Source organism: Eumetopias jubatus, unplaced genomic scaffold, assembly GCF_037043125.1.
Source record: "Eumetopias jubatus isolate StellerSeaLion01/CBP00866 unplaced genomic scaffold, mEumJub1_p1.0 scaffold_8, whole genome shotgun sequence".
Taxonomy (NCBI): domain Eukaryota; kingdom Metazoa; phylum Chordata; class Mammalia; order Carnivora; family Otariidae; genus Eumetopias; species Eumetopias jubatus.
The window spans coordinates 134470518-134489511 of record NW_028274814.1 but is presented as its reverse complement, the minus strand read 5'-3'; the positions used below and the strand labels follow the sequence as shown (position 1 = coordinate 134489511).

General features: G+C 36.9%; 1 protein-coding gene across 2 annotated transcripts in view; it reads left to right on the top strand.

Annotated features, from left to right (window-relative positions):
* Positions 1-18732, top strand: part of ST13 (ST13 Hsp70 interacting protein) — a 30369-nt gene extending 11637 nt beyond the window's left edge. For both annotated transcript variants that reach the window (XM_028115376.2, XM_088025385.1), the window contains exons 5-12: positions 2680-2746; positions 9175-9259; positions 9392-9502; positions 12245-12347; positions 13583-13699; positions 15175-15223; positions 15962-16095; positions 16658-18732. In XM_028115376.2, the coding sequence (XP_027971177.1) occupies positions 2680-2746; positions 9175-9259; positions 9392-9502; positions 12245-12347; positions 13583-13699; positions 15175-15223; positions 15962-16095; positions 16658-16786 (795 nt within the window). In that variant the 3' untranslated portion in view covers positions 16787-18732. The remainder of the gene's footprint in view (positions 1-2679; positions 2747-9174; positions 9260-9391; positions 9503-12244; positions 12348-13582; positions 13700-15174; positions 15224-15961; positions 16096-16657) is intronic.
* The last annotated feature ends 262 nt before the right edge of the window (positions 18733-18994 follow it).

Below are 18994 nucleotides of genomic sequence, written 5' to 3'. Positions count from 1 at the left end.
CGTAAAGGTCATGTGTATCTTTAAGAACAAATATAGGTACTTTTTGTCACTGTTTGTGAAAGGAATTTTTAAAAATTATGTATTGATGATGCTGTATCACTTTGACTTGTCTAGGTTTATAACACTGTATTTGTGCTACTTGGGATATATTGGGCATTTTAAATTCTAGGGTTAACTTTCTTTAGCTCTGGAACATTTTTGTCTAGTATCTTTCAAATATTTCCTCTTCCCCATTCTCTCTACTGTCATTCTGGAGACCTAGTTGGATATGTATTAGATTTTTTTCACTATTAAATTCCTTTTCTTTCTTTTTATTTTTTTTTTTTAAGATTTTATTTATTTAATTGACAGAGAGCGAGAGAGGGAACACAAGCAGGGGAGTGGGAGAGGGAGAAGCAGGCTCCCCGCAGAGCAGGGAGCCGATGCGGGGCTCGATCCCAGGATTCTGGGATCATGACCTGAGTGGAAGGCAGACGCTTAACTGAGCCACCCAGGCGCCCCTTAAATTCTGTTTCTTTGTTACTGCCGAATTATGTATGCTTTCAGTCATTTGGCTGTTAATGTTTGAATTTGAATGCTTATGTTTTTCATCTTTATGTCTTGCTTTGATTCATTTTAAAGTATACTTGGTTATTTATAAGTCCCTTTTTCCTTACTCATTTTCAGAACTTGCCTTTATTCTCTTAAACACGTTATAAACTTTGTCGAACTCTTCCTAGTTTTATTCTTTTATTTTTTCTGACTTGCTCATTGAGGGAGGTACCTTGTTTACTTGTGGATGGTTTGTGTGTGTGTGTGTGTGTGTTGGAATTTTGACCATGAGTTCTTTGATACTTAACCTGGAAAAGTTTTTAAGGCCTGAGTAGAAGGTGTATTCCTCCAAAGAGGAAAGTGTTTGCTTCCATCGAGACTCTTGAGTTGGAGCTACCAAGTCAAGGACCACTTTAAATTCTCAGCATGTTTTTTTGTTGTTGTTGTTTGTGTAACTATACAAGTAATGGGAATTCCACTGGAAAACCTGGCTTATCATTATGAGTTTACAGGGGAATTTTTTTTTTCTTCTTGCTACTTGGCTATGCTTTTCTTTGTGACAGGTTTATTTTTGGTTTGCTATTATGCTTGCAGGTATAGGCATTGGGGATTCCAGATTTATTGGAGGGTGTCGATTAGACAATATGCATTCTCTTCTAGACTTTTTTCATGTGTCCTGCAGTACATTTGAAAACAATTGCAAGGTCACCAGGTTTGACACCTGCTGAAAGGGTGAAAGCAGATGGAGCATTCGGCTCCCATACTGGATTTCAGGTCTTCTTTTAATCTTGTTCTTTGAGGTTTTCTACATTCTTAGGTCAAAGATGGCTTTTACACTTAGGGCATCATGTGTAACATATTGCCACAAACTGAAGTCTCCCCCCCCCCCCCCAATTTGGCTTTGTTAGGATGTCTTACTATCTGGTAAAGTGTGTCTTTGTTGTTTTCTTCTTTTTCTTTTCAAAGGATTTTAAAATTTTTGTTGGAATTACTTCAAATTTATTGAGTAACTTGGGGTTAGGTTGAAGTATTCAAAAAAACCTTTCCATGAACATAGTATGCATCTTGTGTTCTTTCGTAGAATTTTACTTTTTTTCCCCCTTTGAAAGTCTTTTTTTTTTTTTTTAAGATTTTCTTTATTTGACAGAGACAGCAAGAAAGGGAACACAAGCAGGGGGAGTGGGTGAGAGAGAAGCAGGCTTCCCACTGAGCAGGGAGCCCGACGAGGGGCTTGATCCCAGAACCCTGGGATCATGACCGCAGCCGAAGGCAGATGCTTAACAACTGAGCCACTCAGGCAACCCCCCCTCAAAGTCCTACATGTTCTTAGAATGGCATCTTGTTCTGTCCTATTTTGTAACTGATTTTTGCTGATGTGGAGGAACTCTGGTTTTTTATGTTGTTTCTGTGTTTCTGAGGACTATTGAATTGTTTTGGTAGCTCTAATAGCTTGTCATGTCTTTGAGTTTTCGAGGTAAACTTGAAGACAGCTTGGTATTTCCTTTCAATTCTTAAACGTGTCAAATCATTTTCTTAATGAATTAGCCAGCACCAGTAATATTTTACACGGTGGTTGGTGATAGAGTAGATCTTTTTGCCTTTTGTTAAAGAAACTCTTAACTTTCCATTTAGGTGGGATGTTTGCTGTAAGTTTTTGTTACTAATGATCTTTGTACTGTCAGCATCTTGTACGGTGTTCTGTACAGTATAGGTACTCCGTAGTATGTTTGTTGGAACAAAAGAATGAGACATTTCACTTAAAATTTAAGTCTAACAGGAACTAGCTTTAGTTACATCTTTACGAGGAGATTGAGTTTTAGTATTTGTGAAAAACTAGAAAGGAGTTGGTGGGACAGGAGCAGGAACATCCTGCTAAGGTTGGTTGGGATGGAGGGAAGCAAAGGTCATGTCTAAAGTAAAGGGTAGGGAGTGAAATTTATTGTTTATATTGTTTATATGAAAGATTAAAGCTCATCCTGTGTAATTTCTTACTAATCACTTACCATAGTTATCTTCTTGGTCCCTGGAGACTAGAGAAGAATGAATGAAAATGGGGGTTGTGTCTACCCCATCCCTAAGAAAGCCCGAGCTGCTTCCTTCTCTTTGCTTTCTCTGTTACTTCTAAGTTGACCTACAATTTCCCCCTAGATAACCGAGGAAATGATGGATCAGGCAAATGATAAAAAAGTGGCTGCCATTGATGCCCTAAATGATGGTGAGTGATTTTTTTTTTCCCTCTTTGCTATATTTCTATGGTAGTCTGAATATTCTCTTTTTCTCTGCAGCAACTGTTAAATAGTGGGAAAGTGGAAGGGAACTTAAATTTATTAAGTATCTTATACTGGAGAAGAAATCGTCTTATTCTCTACCCACCCATTCCCCCCTTGAAAAAGGCTGAAATCACTCAGGTATTAATTACCTTGCCTCAGGGCACGGACACATCCTGATGTGACTGAAAGACTCCTTTCCTGACTAATCCTGGTGTTTGTCCACTGAGGAGAGGCTTTAAGATAAAGGTAAACATTTTTCAAAAAAAATAGTATTATTAGAACAGTGGCTCTTAACCTTTTATATAGCAACACCCTTGACAAATGATGTCCGTTGGCATAATGTTCTTGTTCTAATCTTCATGTGTTAGATCCTCTTCAAAAAATCCTTTCAAAGTGGGAGAATGCTGGTAATATAGTAAGCATAATATTTAATCAGTTAAAATTTTTGAGAACAAATCATTTCTTAGCTTGGGTAGTATGCAGACCCTTTCATAGCTTTGTGGTAGTGTGTCACACAATGCCATTGTGGGAGAGCTGCTGCTCTCTAATGCTCATGTGCATTTGGACTTCATCCGTAGACTTAGAAGATGACTAAAGTTTTAAAAAGTTCAGTATTGATTGCTGTTCCAATTTGGAAAATAATACTTGCTTTCTTTTTTGTAATCTTACCACCTTCTTAGTTTAGGTCATTATCACATGTTTATGCCATTGCATTAGCCTTAATAGTTTGCCTATCTGAAATATCTGTTTCCTTTATTGCTTTCTATTCACTGCCTCTAGATTATTCTTTCTTAGAACCGCTTTTTATTTTCACACATTCCCTTGCTTGTAACTTCTGACTAGCTTTTTGAAGATCTTCATCATAGCGTTAGACCTGCTAGAGTCTGATCCTATGTATTGCCTTCCCAGCCTTGTTCTCTTTTGAGTATTAACCTTCCATTACAGCCAGACCTCGCTGTCCTAGAATTTTCCTATACTTTTGTGCTCTGCTGCTTCTTTCTAAAGCTCTTCACCTATTAATTCATACCCATCAGTTGATCCCAGCTACTTCTCTTCCTGGCCATTCCTTTCCCACACTTATCTTTTAATTTTACTACCACCTAAGATTTCTGTTTATCCAGCATTTATTTTGTGCCTTCTACTTACCTGACAGTTTTATTATATGTGTATTATTTTATTAAAATCTCATATTACTATCATTTCACAGGTTAATGAATAATTTGAGGGATCAGAGGGGTTTTGACTTGTGCAGGATCTCACTGTGCCATAATATCAACTAATTGTTTTTGTCATTTATTTTGGCATATTCTTACATTTTTAAATTTGTTTTATTTATTGCCTAGCAATTTTTAAGGAAAATGAAGCTGTTGCTGCCATCTAAAAAGTCATGTTCTTGTTTTTTCTACATTCTTTCTAAACTATGTTCATGTATAAATTTAACCATGTTCTAATTTTATTTCATTAAAGATTGATTAACTTATTTGAGAGAGAGACATCACTGATTAACTTATTTGAGAGAAACAGCACGAACAGGAGGGGCAGAGGGAGAGAGGGAGAGAGCAGCTCAAGTGAACTCCACGCTGAGCATGGAGCCTGACTCTGGCCTTGATCCCAGGACCCTGAGATCATGAGCTGAACCGAAATCAAGAGTTGACACTTAATTGACTGTGCCACCCAGGCGCCCCTAAGCTAGTTCTAATTTTAGAATAAGTGCCATTTTATAGTACATCTTAAAGGGATAAAACATTAGTATTCTAAGCCAGGGATTGTAGATTCAGGCCCTACCTGGGGTTGGAGGGGCAGAAATATAATTAAATACTGAACTTTGGAAGCCAAAGTGCCTGGGTTTAAATCCCAGCTCTGGCACTTACCAGCTAGGTAAACTTAGAGAAGTTATTCTTTGTCTCTGCTTCTGTTTCCTCCTCCTTTTTTTAAATGATTTTTTAAAAAAGATTTTTATTATTTATTTGAGAGAGAGTGTGTGTGTGTGTGTGTGTGTGTGTGTGAGCAGGGGGAGGGGCGGGGGGAGAGAGAATCTCAAGCAGACTCCACGCTGAGTGAGGAGCTTGATCTCATGACCCTGAGATCATGAGCTGAGCCAAAACCAAGAGTTGGATACTTAACCGACTGAGCCACCCAAGCACCCCTGTTTCCTCCTTTGTAGGATCACCCCTGTTTCCTCCTTTGTAAGATAAGGATAATGTACCTACTGAGTATATTGAGTCATGAGGGATAAATGAATAAGTATGTGTAATGTGCCTAGAATAGTATCTGGCATCGTTATTTTTAAGGTCCTGGTATTAACTAAAATGTCAGTAGTCGTAATTTAAGTAAGACCTTAGTAAATATTTTTAGCTGTCACATTATTAGTAACATTATTATGCTTTTTTCAGTTTATTTTGTCATTTATTTTGGCATATTCTTACATTTTTAAAATTTGTTTTATTTACTGCCTAGCAATTTTTAAGGAAAATGAAGCTTTATATTTATATACATATATTTATCAATATTTATTTAAAACTTACACGTTCTAGGCAGTGTTTAGATGTTGGATATACAGTGAGAAAAACAGAAGAGACCAAGTTCTTTACCTCATGGACCTCATGTATTACTGGGGAACAAAACCAAATTTATAATTTAATATTAGGTGGTAATAAGTGCATGAAGAAAAACAGAGCTGAGTAAAAGAATAGTCAGTGATGGAAGCTGTATTTTGCAAAGGGTGGTCAGAAAAGCATACGATGAAGTGAAGTGTGCAAGCCATGTGAGGGAAGAGCCTTTGAGACAGAGGGAAGAACAAGTACAGAGGCTAACTGGGGGAGCATAACGGATGAATACATATTCAGGGAATAGCAGAAAGGCCTTGTACCAGCTACAGGTGGAGTGTGGTGAGTGAAGGGATAAGAAGGTAGAATTGAGGTCAAAGGAACTCTTCAGAGTAGGAGATAACGTGGTGGGAAGGTGGTGAGGAGGATAGGTCACCAAAGACCTGTAGTAGATGTACAAGAGCACTTGTAGACCATACTAAGGACTGAAAATTTTAACCTTAAGGATGATGGGAAACCACTGAGGTGGTGGTGGTGTGGGGTGTTTTTTGTTTTTGTTCTGTTTTTGTGTAGGAAAGCTTCATCATGAGATACATTTACTTTTGAAAAGGATTATTTTTTTCTATTTTCTGTAGATCAGATTCTAAGGGCAAATAAGGGTATGTTCATTACAGAAGAAGCCAAAACATGAGTTGATGTGCCAGAGATATACTTAAGAAAATGCCTGAAAGGAAAAATAGGGGAACAGGGAGAGCCAGAGGAGTCTGGTGGAAGTCATTTATACAGTCATGTAGGTCTTTACCCCCCTGTATAGGAGAAGTCTTCAACTATTGGTGTGTTTCTAAAAAGTCAGGACAAGCCGAAGTTGCCTGCTGGAGGATTTAACATGTCTCACGATAATGGACCAGTCTTGGTATTCTTGCTGTACTTAGTCATTAACTGGGAGCAGCTTATGAAGTGTAGCCTTGAGCACAGAATATGGGGTTCCCGGTCAGTTAGGTTCCACCCCAGGAGATCTAGGGTACATTTTCATGATCCTACAGAGGGAATGCAAGAAATTGAGTCCAAGTGGCTAATAATCATGGCCTGGATTAGGGCAAAGGTTCCCAGACTTTTACGGTCTTGATTTTTTTTTTCTTTTTAACAGAACTTTTAAGCCAAAAGAAAGACATAAGGGTTTCATTGATAATGTAGTTAGGTCCAAACAATTTAATAAGTATGTTGTAACAAGTTAGTGATTGGAAAATAATACACACAATTGAAAGAATATATTTAATCTTATTCTTAAGTAACCATATTTATTTTCTAATAAGATGTGTACATATGTTGGGCACTAAACAACTTCTCAAATCTTGGCATCATATTGGACACTGCCACCCTCATTTCCTGTTCCACAATCTGTTTTTCTGCAGTTCTTGATTTTTTTTTTATCATAACAGCCAGTAGAAACAGTTTTTCAAAGATACCATCAAAAGGAATGTAGTGATGCAGTGTTGAAGCTGTGAACTGTATCAAGTGAGTAGTTCATGCAGTGCTGACAAACTGTCCTTGGTGTGGAAACGTCAGGACTAGGGTGAGGAGTGGTTAGATTCTTTTTCTTTTTTTTAAATATAGATTTATTTATTTTAGGGGGGGAACGAGAATCTCAAGCAGACTCCCTGCTGAGCGTGGAGCTCAACCATGGGGCTCGACCTCATGACCCTGAGATCATGACCTGACCTGAAATCAAGAGTCGGATGCTTAACCAACTGAGCCACCCAGGCGCCCCAGGAGTGGTTAGATTCTAGGTATATTTTGAAAGTAGAGAGAAAAGGATATAGGTTTTAGATTGGGGAGTTGGGAATGACTCCAAGATTTGGGCGTTGAGGTAGATCAGGAGTTAGCCAAATTACAGCTTCCTGTTTTTGTAAAAATGTAATGGAACATAGCCTCACCCATTTGTTCATGTGTTGTTTGTGGCTGCTTCCCCACTATAGTAGAGTTGAATGGTTACGATTGGTATGGTCTGCAAAGCCTAAAATAATTCTTATGTGGCCCTTTCCAGAAAAGTTTACTGACCTCTAAACTAGATTGAATGGAAGAGCCATTTATTTAGTTGGTAATATAAGGAGAAATAGATTTTAGAGATGGGGTTGGAATTAAGAGTTCAGTTTTGAACATGGTAGGTGTGAACTGCTTATTAGATATCCAAGTGCAATAATTTGTAACATCTGTAGTACTTAATAAGACTCAACGTTCTTCTGCATTGTTTTATGAGTTCTGTTAAGGTCCTTTACAGATTTATAGCTGGGTAAATGTATTTTCCAAAGTGAACTGTGATGTTTACTTTAAAATTCTGTTTGTCTTGTCCCCCCCCCCCCCACCGTGTTTCCTGTGTCCAGGAATTAGATTTCATGCAAAGAACTATTTTTTTTTAAGATTTTATTTATTTTGACAGAGAGACAGGGAACACAAGCAGGGGGAGTGGGAGAGGGAGAAGCAGCAGGCTCCCCGCTGAGCAGGGAGCCCGATGTGGGGCTCGATCCCAGGACCCTGGGATCATGACCTCAGCTGAAGGCAGATGCTTAACGACTGAGCCACCCAGGCGCCCCTTTGCAACGAACTATTTTAATTGTATAGTATGTTTAATTTGTTCAATGACTTCGCTGAAGGCACTAATACACAAAGAAGCTAACTGTGAGAATAGAATAGAATAAATGAATTTAAAATGGGGGTTATGGGCTTCTTATGAATTCTAGTTTTCTTGAATTTTATACCATTCCTGTGAATTCAAATAATAATTTTTTAATCAACCCTGTAAATTTAGTATGAGTATTTTTTCTTTTATAAGTTTAATTTTATCCTTTTAACCTAATGGATAAAAGAGAATTAATGGACTAAAATTGATTATCCTTTATTCTTTTATTTTTTATTTTTTTTTCAAAGATTTTATTTATTTGAGAGAGGGAATGAGAGAGAGAGCATGAGAGGGGGTAGGGTCAGAGGGAGAAGCAGACTACCTGCTGAGCAGGGTGCCCGATGTGGGACTCGATCCCGGGACTCCGGGATTATGACCTGAGCCGAAGGCAGGCGCTTAGCCATCTGAGCCACCCAGGCGCCCCTCTTTTATTTTTTCTTAACTAAAAAAAATCATGAGTTCTAAGAATGTGGTGTTCTACTGTTAGGGAATTACGTATCCAAAAATGGTCGCTGTCTTGAGTGATTTACCATATAGGTGTGGTAAGACTTGCTTTGAAGAGCCGTTTCTGCTTTTTGTTTTTTTAAGAATTTATTTATTTATTTAGGGAGTGAGCGGGGGGGGGGGGGGGGCGGGGAGGGGCTGAGGGAGAGGGAGAGAGGAGAATCTCAGATAGACTCTGAGCTAAGCGTGGAGCCTGGCGGAGGGCTCGATCTCATGACCCTGAGATCATGACCTGAGCCGAAATCAAGAGTCAGATGCTTAACCGACTGAGCCAACCAGGCGTCCCTGAAGAGCCGTTTTTGTATATTAATTTAGAAATTAGTCTTTTTTTTATTGGACTAAAAGAAGAATGTGGAAGATTAATAGGTTAAGGATCAACAATTTTTGTTAAGGGCACCTGGGTGGCTCAGTTGGTTAGGCGGCTGCCTTCGGCTCAGGTCATGATCCTGGAGTCCTGGGATCAGGTCCCGCATCGGGCTCCCTGCTCAACAGGGAGTCTGCTTCTCCCTCGGACCCTCCCCTGTCTCGTGCTCTCTCTCTCTATCTCATTCTTTCTCTCAAATGAATAAATAAAATCTTAAAAAAAAATTTTTTTATTAATATTTTTTATTTTTTATTCTTTATTTCTCAATTTGTTTTACTTTAGGCGAACTACAGAAAGCCATTGACTTGTTCACAGATGCCATCAAACTGAATCCTCGCTTGGCCATTCTCTATGCCAAGAGAGCCAGGTGAGAACTGTACACAAGAACCCCTAGTAAAGAATTTCTGCTCATTTATTTAAATAGAATTGCTTCTGTGGTGATCCCAAAGGTGTTACTGTTTGAAATGAATACTTTTTAATATCACACTTATTTTTTTAGTGTCTTCATCAAATTACAGAAGCCAAATGCTGCCATTCGAGACTGTGACAGAGCTATTGAAATAAATCCTGATTCAGCTCAGCCTTATAAGTGGCGAGGGAAAGCACACAGGTAAACACAGAATTTCATTATTTTCAGAACTTCTGAATTTTAAATCTGATGTTTTAATATGCTTTGAAAAAAATGAAATTGCTTAAACATTTAGTTTCAAAGTAGTATGTTCTTAATAGGAAGAATTGAGAGAGTATAAGGAACAAATAAGAAAATAAAAATTCTTTTTATTCCTTCAAAGAAAACCACTATTTAACAGCTTTTGACCACATATAGCCAAATTTAAGGTAAGGATCAGAATTATTTCTAAAAAAGAGCATAACCTTATAAATTTTCTCTTAGTTTTAGATTTTTTTTGTGTGTAACCTAACATTAAACTAGTATATTACAGAAGAAGGAATTCTTTATTTTCAAACTACTTGAGTTGCTGCTAAGTCACCTGAAAAATCAGAAAAAGGGGACAATAAAGAGGTGAATATATCTTAGGTTAGTCATCATTCCTGGAAATGAAACTTAATGTTAAACAAGTGGGTGTTGGTAACTTGTGGATGAGATGTCCAATGACACTCACATGTTACATGGATTAGAAAGGTGTTGTACTCCAAATACGGATGGATATGCTTGGGATAACTGTATTAGGTTACTCAAAAAAGGAACTCTGGTGATTATGAAGTCACATGTCAAAGATAGAGGTGAAAGATTAGCATTAATACATCTATATTAATGCTCTGGGGGTCATAAAGCTCATGAGCATTGATGAGTGACCCCAGTAATCTTTGAGCATTTCTTTGGTTGTTGTTATTTTTTAATTAATTAATTAGCCTTCTGGTAAAAGATAGCATGAGCTCATCTTGTGTTTTGATTGTCCCAGACTCAATTAACCATTTCTCAAAGAAACCAGGGTTCATTTTTGTGAGCACTATATTTACAGAAACTAAAGTTTGGCCACTAAGTGTGTTCGTTGCCTGTGGAATATCATTACTTCTGTCATTTCAATGAAGAGTTAGAAAAGACATTTTTTATTTTTTTTAAAGATTTTATTTATTTGAGAGAGAAAGTGAGCAAGCACGAGCAGGGGCTGTAGGCCAGAGGGATAGGGAGAAGCAGACTCCCCGCTGAGCGGGGAGCCTGACATAGGGCTCCATCTTAGGACCCCAGGATCATGACCTGAGCCAAAGGCAGACGCTTAACTGACTGAGCCACCCAGGTGCCTCAGAAAAAAACATTTTTTAAATAATGACTTTAAGGGGAAAAGTTATTGAATCTTGAGCTTATACTGATATTTTCAAAAAATTCAATATTAATATTTTCCCTTTTGCCTTTTTAACACTATTCTCCTATACTCAAAATCTTTATCCATATTTTTTTTAAAGATTTTATTTACAGTTATTTGACAGAGAGAGAGACAGCCAGAGAGGGAACACAAGCAGGGGGAGTGGGAGAGGGAGAAGCAGGCTTCCTGCTGAGTAGGGAGCCCGATGCAGGGCTTGATCCCAGGACCCTGGGATCACGACCCGAACTGAAGGCAGATGCTCAACCGACTGAGCCACCCAGGCGCCCTATCCATAATATATTTACTTGTGTTATTCTGTGATAATATAAAATTGTTTTACAATCCTATCGAAATAATATTCTAAGTAAAGTTGAATGTTTTTATGTTTGTTGCAGCTTTTATCCTTAGAATATATCCCATTTAAGATACACAGTCAAAATACTGTTTTAAAAGTTATGTGACTTTTGGGGTGCCTGGGTGGGTCAGTCCCAAATCTTTTTTTCTTTTTCTTTTTTTTTTTTAAGATTTTTCTTTGTCAGAGAACAAGCTAGGAGAAGCGGCAGGCAGAGGGAGAAGCAGACTCCCCATTGATCAGGGAGCCCGTTGCGGGGCTCAGTCCCAGAACTCTGGGATCATGACCCGAGCTGAAGGCAGACGCTCAACCGACTGAGCCACCCAGGCATTCCAAGTGTTCCCGAGTCTTGATTTTGGCTCAGTCATGATTTCAGGGTCGTGGGATTGAGCCCCATGGAGTCTGTTTGGGATTCTCTCTCTCCCTCGCCCTCTGCCCTTCCCCCTGCTCTACCACGTGCACACTCTCTCAATAAATAAATAAGTGTATATATGTATGTATGTGTGTAGCTTACCTTTTTTTCTATATGCTGTGTGCTCAGTGTGGTAAACAGACTTTTTGTCCTTTTCTTTTTTTCCTGTTTGTATTCAGGTTTAGGGGTTGCTTTATTTCTGTCTTTTCTGGTTTAATTTTAGAAGATTTGCATGTTTAAAGAGTCAAAACTGACTTGACACGTGTACCCAGAGAAGTCTAATATCCATTGCTATGCCCTCTACTCCATTCTTATCTTCTCCCACCAACCTTTAGTTTCTGATTTATCGTTTCTCTTCTTTCAATAAAATGTGCACACATGTATTGTTTTCTCTTCCATGTTATAGCATGCTAAGTGTACATTATGTTAATCCTGTTTTTAAGGAGTTGAAATTGTTGAATGAGTTTGAAAATTGTAGCTCTACATAATTTTTTAAAATTTTATATTTTGAATTAAGAAAGTAATTTTTTAAAGTTTTTAAACAGTTTTTAGAAAACAGCTTTATAGTTGCCAAGGAGGAAATTAAACTCCCATGTTTTTATAGAGTATAGAACATACTAATTGAATTGGTTCGTGAAAATTTATAGTCAAATATTTAATTTAAACCTCTTCTGTAACAGTCCCTTTTTTTAATAAGGAGGAAAGACACCACCACATTAGTGGATATGTATAAAAGGCCCCTAAAATGAATTTAATCTGTTTCAGACTTCTGGGCCATTGGGAAGAAGCAGCACATGATCTTGCCCTTGCTTGTAAACTGGATTACGATGAAGATGCTAGTGCAATGCTGAAAGAAGTTCAACCGAGGGTATGTTCAAGTAGGGAGAGGGAACGTCATCACTGTGATGTTCCGTGGCTCTAGTACTTAGCCCCTGGCAGTAATTTATCTGGAGAACAGATACAAAGAAAGAAATGTTTGGATATTTCCATCTGTAATTACTGATGTTGGTGTTCAGCTCAGGAAATGTCAATAGTTTGTCATGCCTTTATTTCTCATGCTGCATTACAGTAAGCTCTGTTACTTTGTTTGCAAGCCTCCAGTAGAGTTATAACCAGAAAGTTAGAAATGGAAAAGGGGGCATCAAGTTCACAGCAAGGAAAGAAATAGAAAATCTATAAAATGTGACCCAAGGTTGTGCCTGGTCTGTCCTTGTTTATCGTAGGTATATGCAGCCACTGTATAAAGCATGAGGGCCTTGTGGAAGTTAGCAAGTTTCATCCTTTTAAAAATGGTAATATTGACTCCAAAAGCCAGAATATTTTTTAAGGTAATTGTTAAAATAATTTTAATGCATTATTTACATGGTAAATTCCTCAGCTTTGTGGGATGTTACACTACCAAGAATTTATTCCCAAAGGTTATAAGGAAATTTTATTGAATTTAACTTATCTATAGTCAGAGACTTTTTGATTTTTTTTCCTCATAACAGGGCTAACTCCAAGGTTATGGTGAGAGAGTCTAGAACATGAGATTCTTAAAAAATAATGATAAACAAGCTGAAGTAACAATTGAATATGACTTTCTTACATTTACTTAATTTCTGAATAATAGATTCCAAATATTTGGCCCAGGCTATGTGCTAGTGCCTGTAACATACATTTTCTCTTAATGTTCATAGCATTCTATAAGACTTAAGTATTTCTCTTCCCCGCCCCCTCATTTTGTGGATGAGAAAACTTTAGTGTGGTTAGACTGTGGCAAATAACTGGTGTGTGCGTTCCCAATCTCTGCCTTCCCTTGGCCAGTATCAGGCAAGAATTGTGCAATTTGAAAACTTGTCATCCTTGCAGTACTTTTTTGAAATTTATAACACTCCTAACTTCACTTTTTAGCCTCTTTCCTTTATTTCACAGTGGACTTGTTAAAGTGTGAATTATGTGAGGTCTTTTTCTATAAGGTAAATCTGTCATTATTCAGAACTGTTCATTGAATTTAACACCTCTCCACAAAGAAAAATGATTCTTTAACAAAACTGGTGATTTGGGTTGCCCTTATTCAGCTTTTAAAGAAAACATTTTTTCCTGTGGCTTTCTTCCCCCTAGGCCCAGAAAATTGCTGAACATCGGAGAAAGTATGAGCGAAAACGTGAAGAACGAGAGATCAAAGAAAGAATAGAAAGGGTTAAGAAGGCTCGGGAAGAACATGAGAGAGCCCAGAGGGTAAAGTTTCTGTAGCTAAACCATTAAAGGGAAATAAAGTAGATTAAGAGTTTGAGGATATCATTCTAATTCCTGGCTCTTGTGTAATGCTGGCCTCTGTTCTGTAGGGTAATGATACTACTTAGAGTTTCCTTCCCTTCATTATCTCCAATTTGTAGGGATATTTTTTTTCTTAAATTCCTAAGCGAGCTTATATATCACCAGTTTATATTCTTGTTTGTGTCCTAAAATTGGGAGTTTTTTTGGACAGGTAATTAAAACTTGTCAGTTTCCTTGTGGATGCTTGCCCTGATTTTTTGAGTTTTATGATTCCTTCTTTTCGAATAGTGGATTCATAGTTATTTAAAATAAACTCTAGCTATTTTTTATTTTTAGTCACAAAGTCATAAAATTTAGAAAAATTATTCCTAATTCATTCACAATATTGTTGCTGTTCTTAAGATTTCTCGTTTTTTTCTAGAGTAGCTTTTTGCATTTTGATGCTATCCGTTTTCATCTAGTTATTTCCAATATTGTTGAAGTAAAAGGACATAAAGCTATATTATAATTATATAGCATTACTTCCTAACTTTGTCCTTCAATGTTAAATATTAATACTTTACAAAATTAATAAAATTGTAATTATATTGGATGAATTTAGTAAGATTTAATAAAATTAATATTAAATGTTTTTAAAGCATCATGCTTGGTTTTTAGGATTATAGTTACTGTATTCAAAAGTAATTTTTACATTTATATATCCTTGATGACTTTATAACTGGTTATGAGGCAAATTTATTTTCTTTTACTTTGTTTGCTGAATAACAAATTCGTAAACCCCGGTTGTATTTGTTAAGTTATGTAGAGAAAGTATGGAAAAGATGAACTTGGGAAACAGAAGTTATTGGCAGTCTTTGTAATCTAACCATGTGCTTTCATTTTGGAGTTTTAACAACATGCAGAATTTATACTTTGCGGGGCGCCTGGGTGGCTCGGTTGGGCAACTGCTTTTGCCTCAGGTCATGATCCCGGAGTCCTGGGATTGAGTCCCACTTTGGGCTCCCAGCTCTGCATTGGGAGCCTGCTTCTCCCTCTGACCCTCTCCCCTCTCATGCTGTTTCTCTCTCTCTCTCTCTCAAATAATAAAATTTTTTAAAAAAATTTATACTTTGCATAAGCATAGACAGACATCAGTACTGTATATTGCTTTCCAGGTGTTGTTTTTTTTTCCTGCCCCAAGTAGAAGTAAAACACTACTTGACATCATTACCAGAAGTAATGCTTATTGACAACCTAGCTGGAAAATTTTGAAAGGAGATTTGGGGTGTGTGTCCTTTAATTCAGTATTGCCATTTGAAACTCGTGATTCTCTTAAGTCCTCTGACTAGCTGATTTTACAATTTTTTTCATGGTTTTGCATGGGTAGGTTACGGGTGGACAGTAGACTCACCACCAGCACCACCACTATATGATTTCTTTATTTCTTTGTATTAAAGGAGGAAGAAGCCAGACGACAATCAGGAGCTCAGTATGGCTCTTTCCCAGGTATTTTTAAAGAAAATTGAAAGCTGTTAAGATTGTAAATAATTGGAGAGTATTCTGATTTGGGGGCTCAAATATGTCTATTATATGTAGTACTATTAGTCCCTGGAAATATCGAAAAGAAAAGCCTTTAGAATGTAAGCCTCTAGAAATTTTCATTCTCCTTTAAAAATTGTATGTTAGTAGAAATACAGTATATTATTTTCCTCACACTTTTGAGCAATACACTTTTTTATAATAGCTAACATTTAGTGAGGTCTGAGTATTGTACTTTTCTAAGAGACTGTGAATTGATTATGATGTATTTTAAGTGTTTCTAAATTAGAACTTTAAATTGAAACAAATAATGTTAGAGAATGAGAAAATATGACCAAGATGATTTATTAGACTTTTTAGTTTTGTAATTCCAAGGGATTGTTAGCTTTCTCTTTAAGGGTAAGGTTAGTTTTCTTTTCTTTTTTTTTTTTTTAACAGTTTTATTATTAGGAAAAAATAAATGCAGAAGGTAGCAAACTTGATTTACAGCCTTATTTTTTAAGAAAAAATTTGAAGATAAAATTACGTCCTGTTAATATCCTGTTAGAATGTTTAGACTGCTTTGTGTTTAATAGCCCCCTTGTTCATTGCATATGCATGTGTGAGTGTGTGTGTGTGTGATTTTCATCAGAAGGAAATAGTCTACTATCAGACTACTTGAGAATATGGTTGGTGTCTAAGCAGTTACTTCATTTATTCTTGCAGGTGGCTTTCCTGGGGGAATGCCTGGTAATTTTCCTGGAGGAATGCCTGGAATGGCAGGGGGGATGCCTGGAATGGCAGGAATGCCTGGGCTCAATGAAATTCTTAGTGATCCAGAGGTTCTCGCAGCCATGCAGGTAAGACTTGGAAGAACAAAGTTGGGCTTTGTATCACTAAGGCATTTCTTTCATTAATTCTTTGTAGAGACAAAGGTTACTCTGTTAGCTATGTTTTACTTATCTGAATTAACAAATAGCTAATGATGCAGTTAGACCTTTTTTTTTCAGAATGAGTAGCTTAAGTTATTAAAAATTGGTTTATAGGAAATACTCTGTAACAGTTTGATTATATCCAGTTGTCCTTTTCTTTTTTTATTTATGTTCCAAGTTTTTATTTAAATTCTAGTTAGTTAACATAGAGTGTAATATTAGTTTCAGGAGTAGAATTTTGTGATTCAGTTGTCCTTTTTATCAAAATTGTGTATGCTTTTTTTCATTAGTTAAAGTGACATAAATTGGCATTTGACTTTGAAGTGCACGTTAGTAATATTTACACTTCAGGGACTTGTCCAGACCCCATTTAACTTGGCTGTGACAAAGTCATCAGTCTAAATAAAGACCTAGGATTTCGGATCATAAACTTGTTAAACCACAGAACTCTTTTTTAAATACTAAAAAAACCCACCACCTTTCTTTGCAGGATCCAGAAGTTATGGTGGCCTTCCAGGATGTGGCCCAGAACCCAGCGAATATGTCAAAATATCAGAGCAATCCAAAGGTTATGAATCTCATCAGTAAATTGTCAGCCAAATTTGGAGGTCAAGCATAACGCCCTTCTGACAAATAAAGCCCTTGCTGAAGGAAAAGCAACGATCGCCTAATGGATGTCGCAATAATACAAACCAGTGTACCTCTGACCTTCTCATGAAGAAAGCTGGGGTGCTGTGAAGAGAATCCCTACCCCTCTGCCCCACATGCAACTGAAACATTCTATAGTGGTTTGCCATTAGGGTATTCATTCAGATAATGTTTTCCTACTAGGAATTACAAACTTTAAACACTTTTTAAACCGTAAAAATATTTAAAAACATATTAAAAGGGTGTGTTAGTCCCTACATTTTTCTTTACTAATCATTTCAGTTTTTTTCCTTTGGATTAATTGGGCAAGGAAGATACTTCAGTGTGGAAGATTTATTGCTCAGTTTGAGTGAAAGGTTTATTAGTGGGAGGTAGATACAACATTTAAATAGATGAAGTCTGAGTTGGAGATATGGTTTCTGAGGCATTTTGACTTGTCTTTTTAAAAGCTTTATTTTTTGAACACAATTTATTTGGATAAAACCATTGGGACCACCAGTATTGCAGTATGACCTGGGTAGGGACCGGAAGTGCTTGGCAGGGCAGCAGCAACCTTACTCCTTTTATATAGTGTGCACCCTTGTGCAGATGCATTTAAATCTTACACTGTGGTGAAGGGATAATTTTTATAATGCTGCAGTAGAATTGGATTACTTAGCTGTGTTCTTGTCTGATATAGAAAATAAATGTTTGCATTATTTCCACATAGGGGAAATAAGGGAATACTTTTCATTTTATATTTCTGTGTTTAGAGTGACCTTCCTGGTCAGGAAATACCCATCTTTGTGTGCTTTCTACTTGTTTTCACCTCCCCCCTGCTCCCCCCATACTCTTTTTGGGCTAAAGATAGTCCTTTTTCACTGGCTTCATCACTACTGTATCATTCACAGCATAATTGTGCGAGTATATGTCATGCTGGGTTTAATATGTAATATAGTGATTATATGTAAGGTAATACCCATAACAGCTGTAGTTTCTTACTTGGCCAAGCGATTTCATTTAAATTATAGGTTTCCACTTTGGTGAAATCTTACCATGTCAAAAGATGTTGGAAGGAGGGATTCCCTTTGGTGTTCAGTCTTCTACTTGGGAAATACTGTTGCAGTTGGAGTTTATCTTACATTATTCATCTTCATAGTTTGGAGAGTATGAGGTTTGAATTCATTGATACACATAGAGGGGAACCAAATTTCTTGATCCAACATGAATTATAAAATTGTTGAGATCCATGGTTCTTCATTTTGGGGTTGATGAGTCATTGTGCTCCTGTTTAGCTCCTAAATACTGCACCATATTCCCCACCTCTCCTTTTTCTCCCTCCCTCTCCTCCAAGGATAAAGAAATGATAAATTTTCTGTTGTACATTCAACTCTCAACATTAATTAAGACAAAGTCCAGGCACTGTACCAGGAATTGCTAGGGTTCTACCTGTCTTTCAGTTTAAAGTGCTGGTGTTTATAAAAACAGTTTCAAGGGTAGGGATGAGACCCTCTGTACTTTGCTTATTTTGAAGAATCAGTGGTAGGAGCAGTGAAAAAAATTCCATGGAATACATTTTTGAAGTAGCACATTTCTGAAGTCATAAGTAAGTTGATTCAGGTTCTAACCCTTTGCTGTACACAAGCAGATAGAAATGCATCTGTTATATGAGTGAGAAAAGGCTGTATGCTAACTGAGCATGCTTTTTAAACCCTTTAAAAATACTCAGCATATAAACTTGCGTTTGAGCTTGCCAGTGGTTTTTTTTGTTGTTGTTAATGTGTGTTCTCTCAGATTTTCTAATGTGTGCTGTGAATAACTCAAGAAGACCAGTTCCTTTTGGGTTCCTTATTTGATTTACTTAATTATATATTAAGTACATTCTAACATTGCAAACATTACCATAAGTGGGTAAAAGTAAAATTGGTCTTCTGAAAATGTGTCCTGTGCTTTTAAGTTCCACAAATACAAAGTACATTCATTTTCATAGAAACTCAGTATCATCTCTAAACCAGAAGTGTTTTTTCTTGTGCTAACAATGATATAAGAAGGAAAAGTAAAGGAGTTTTTTTCTGCTTAAAAATATATAGTTATTTGATTTCTAGCTACATTAAAAATAAAGTATGGTTTCAAACTGGATATTGACCCCACCACTTTTTTTTCCCTAGCACATGTTCTGTTTCTTTTAAAGGTCTTTAGC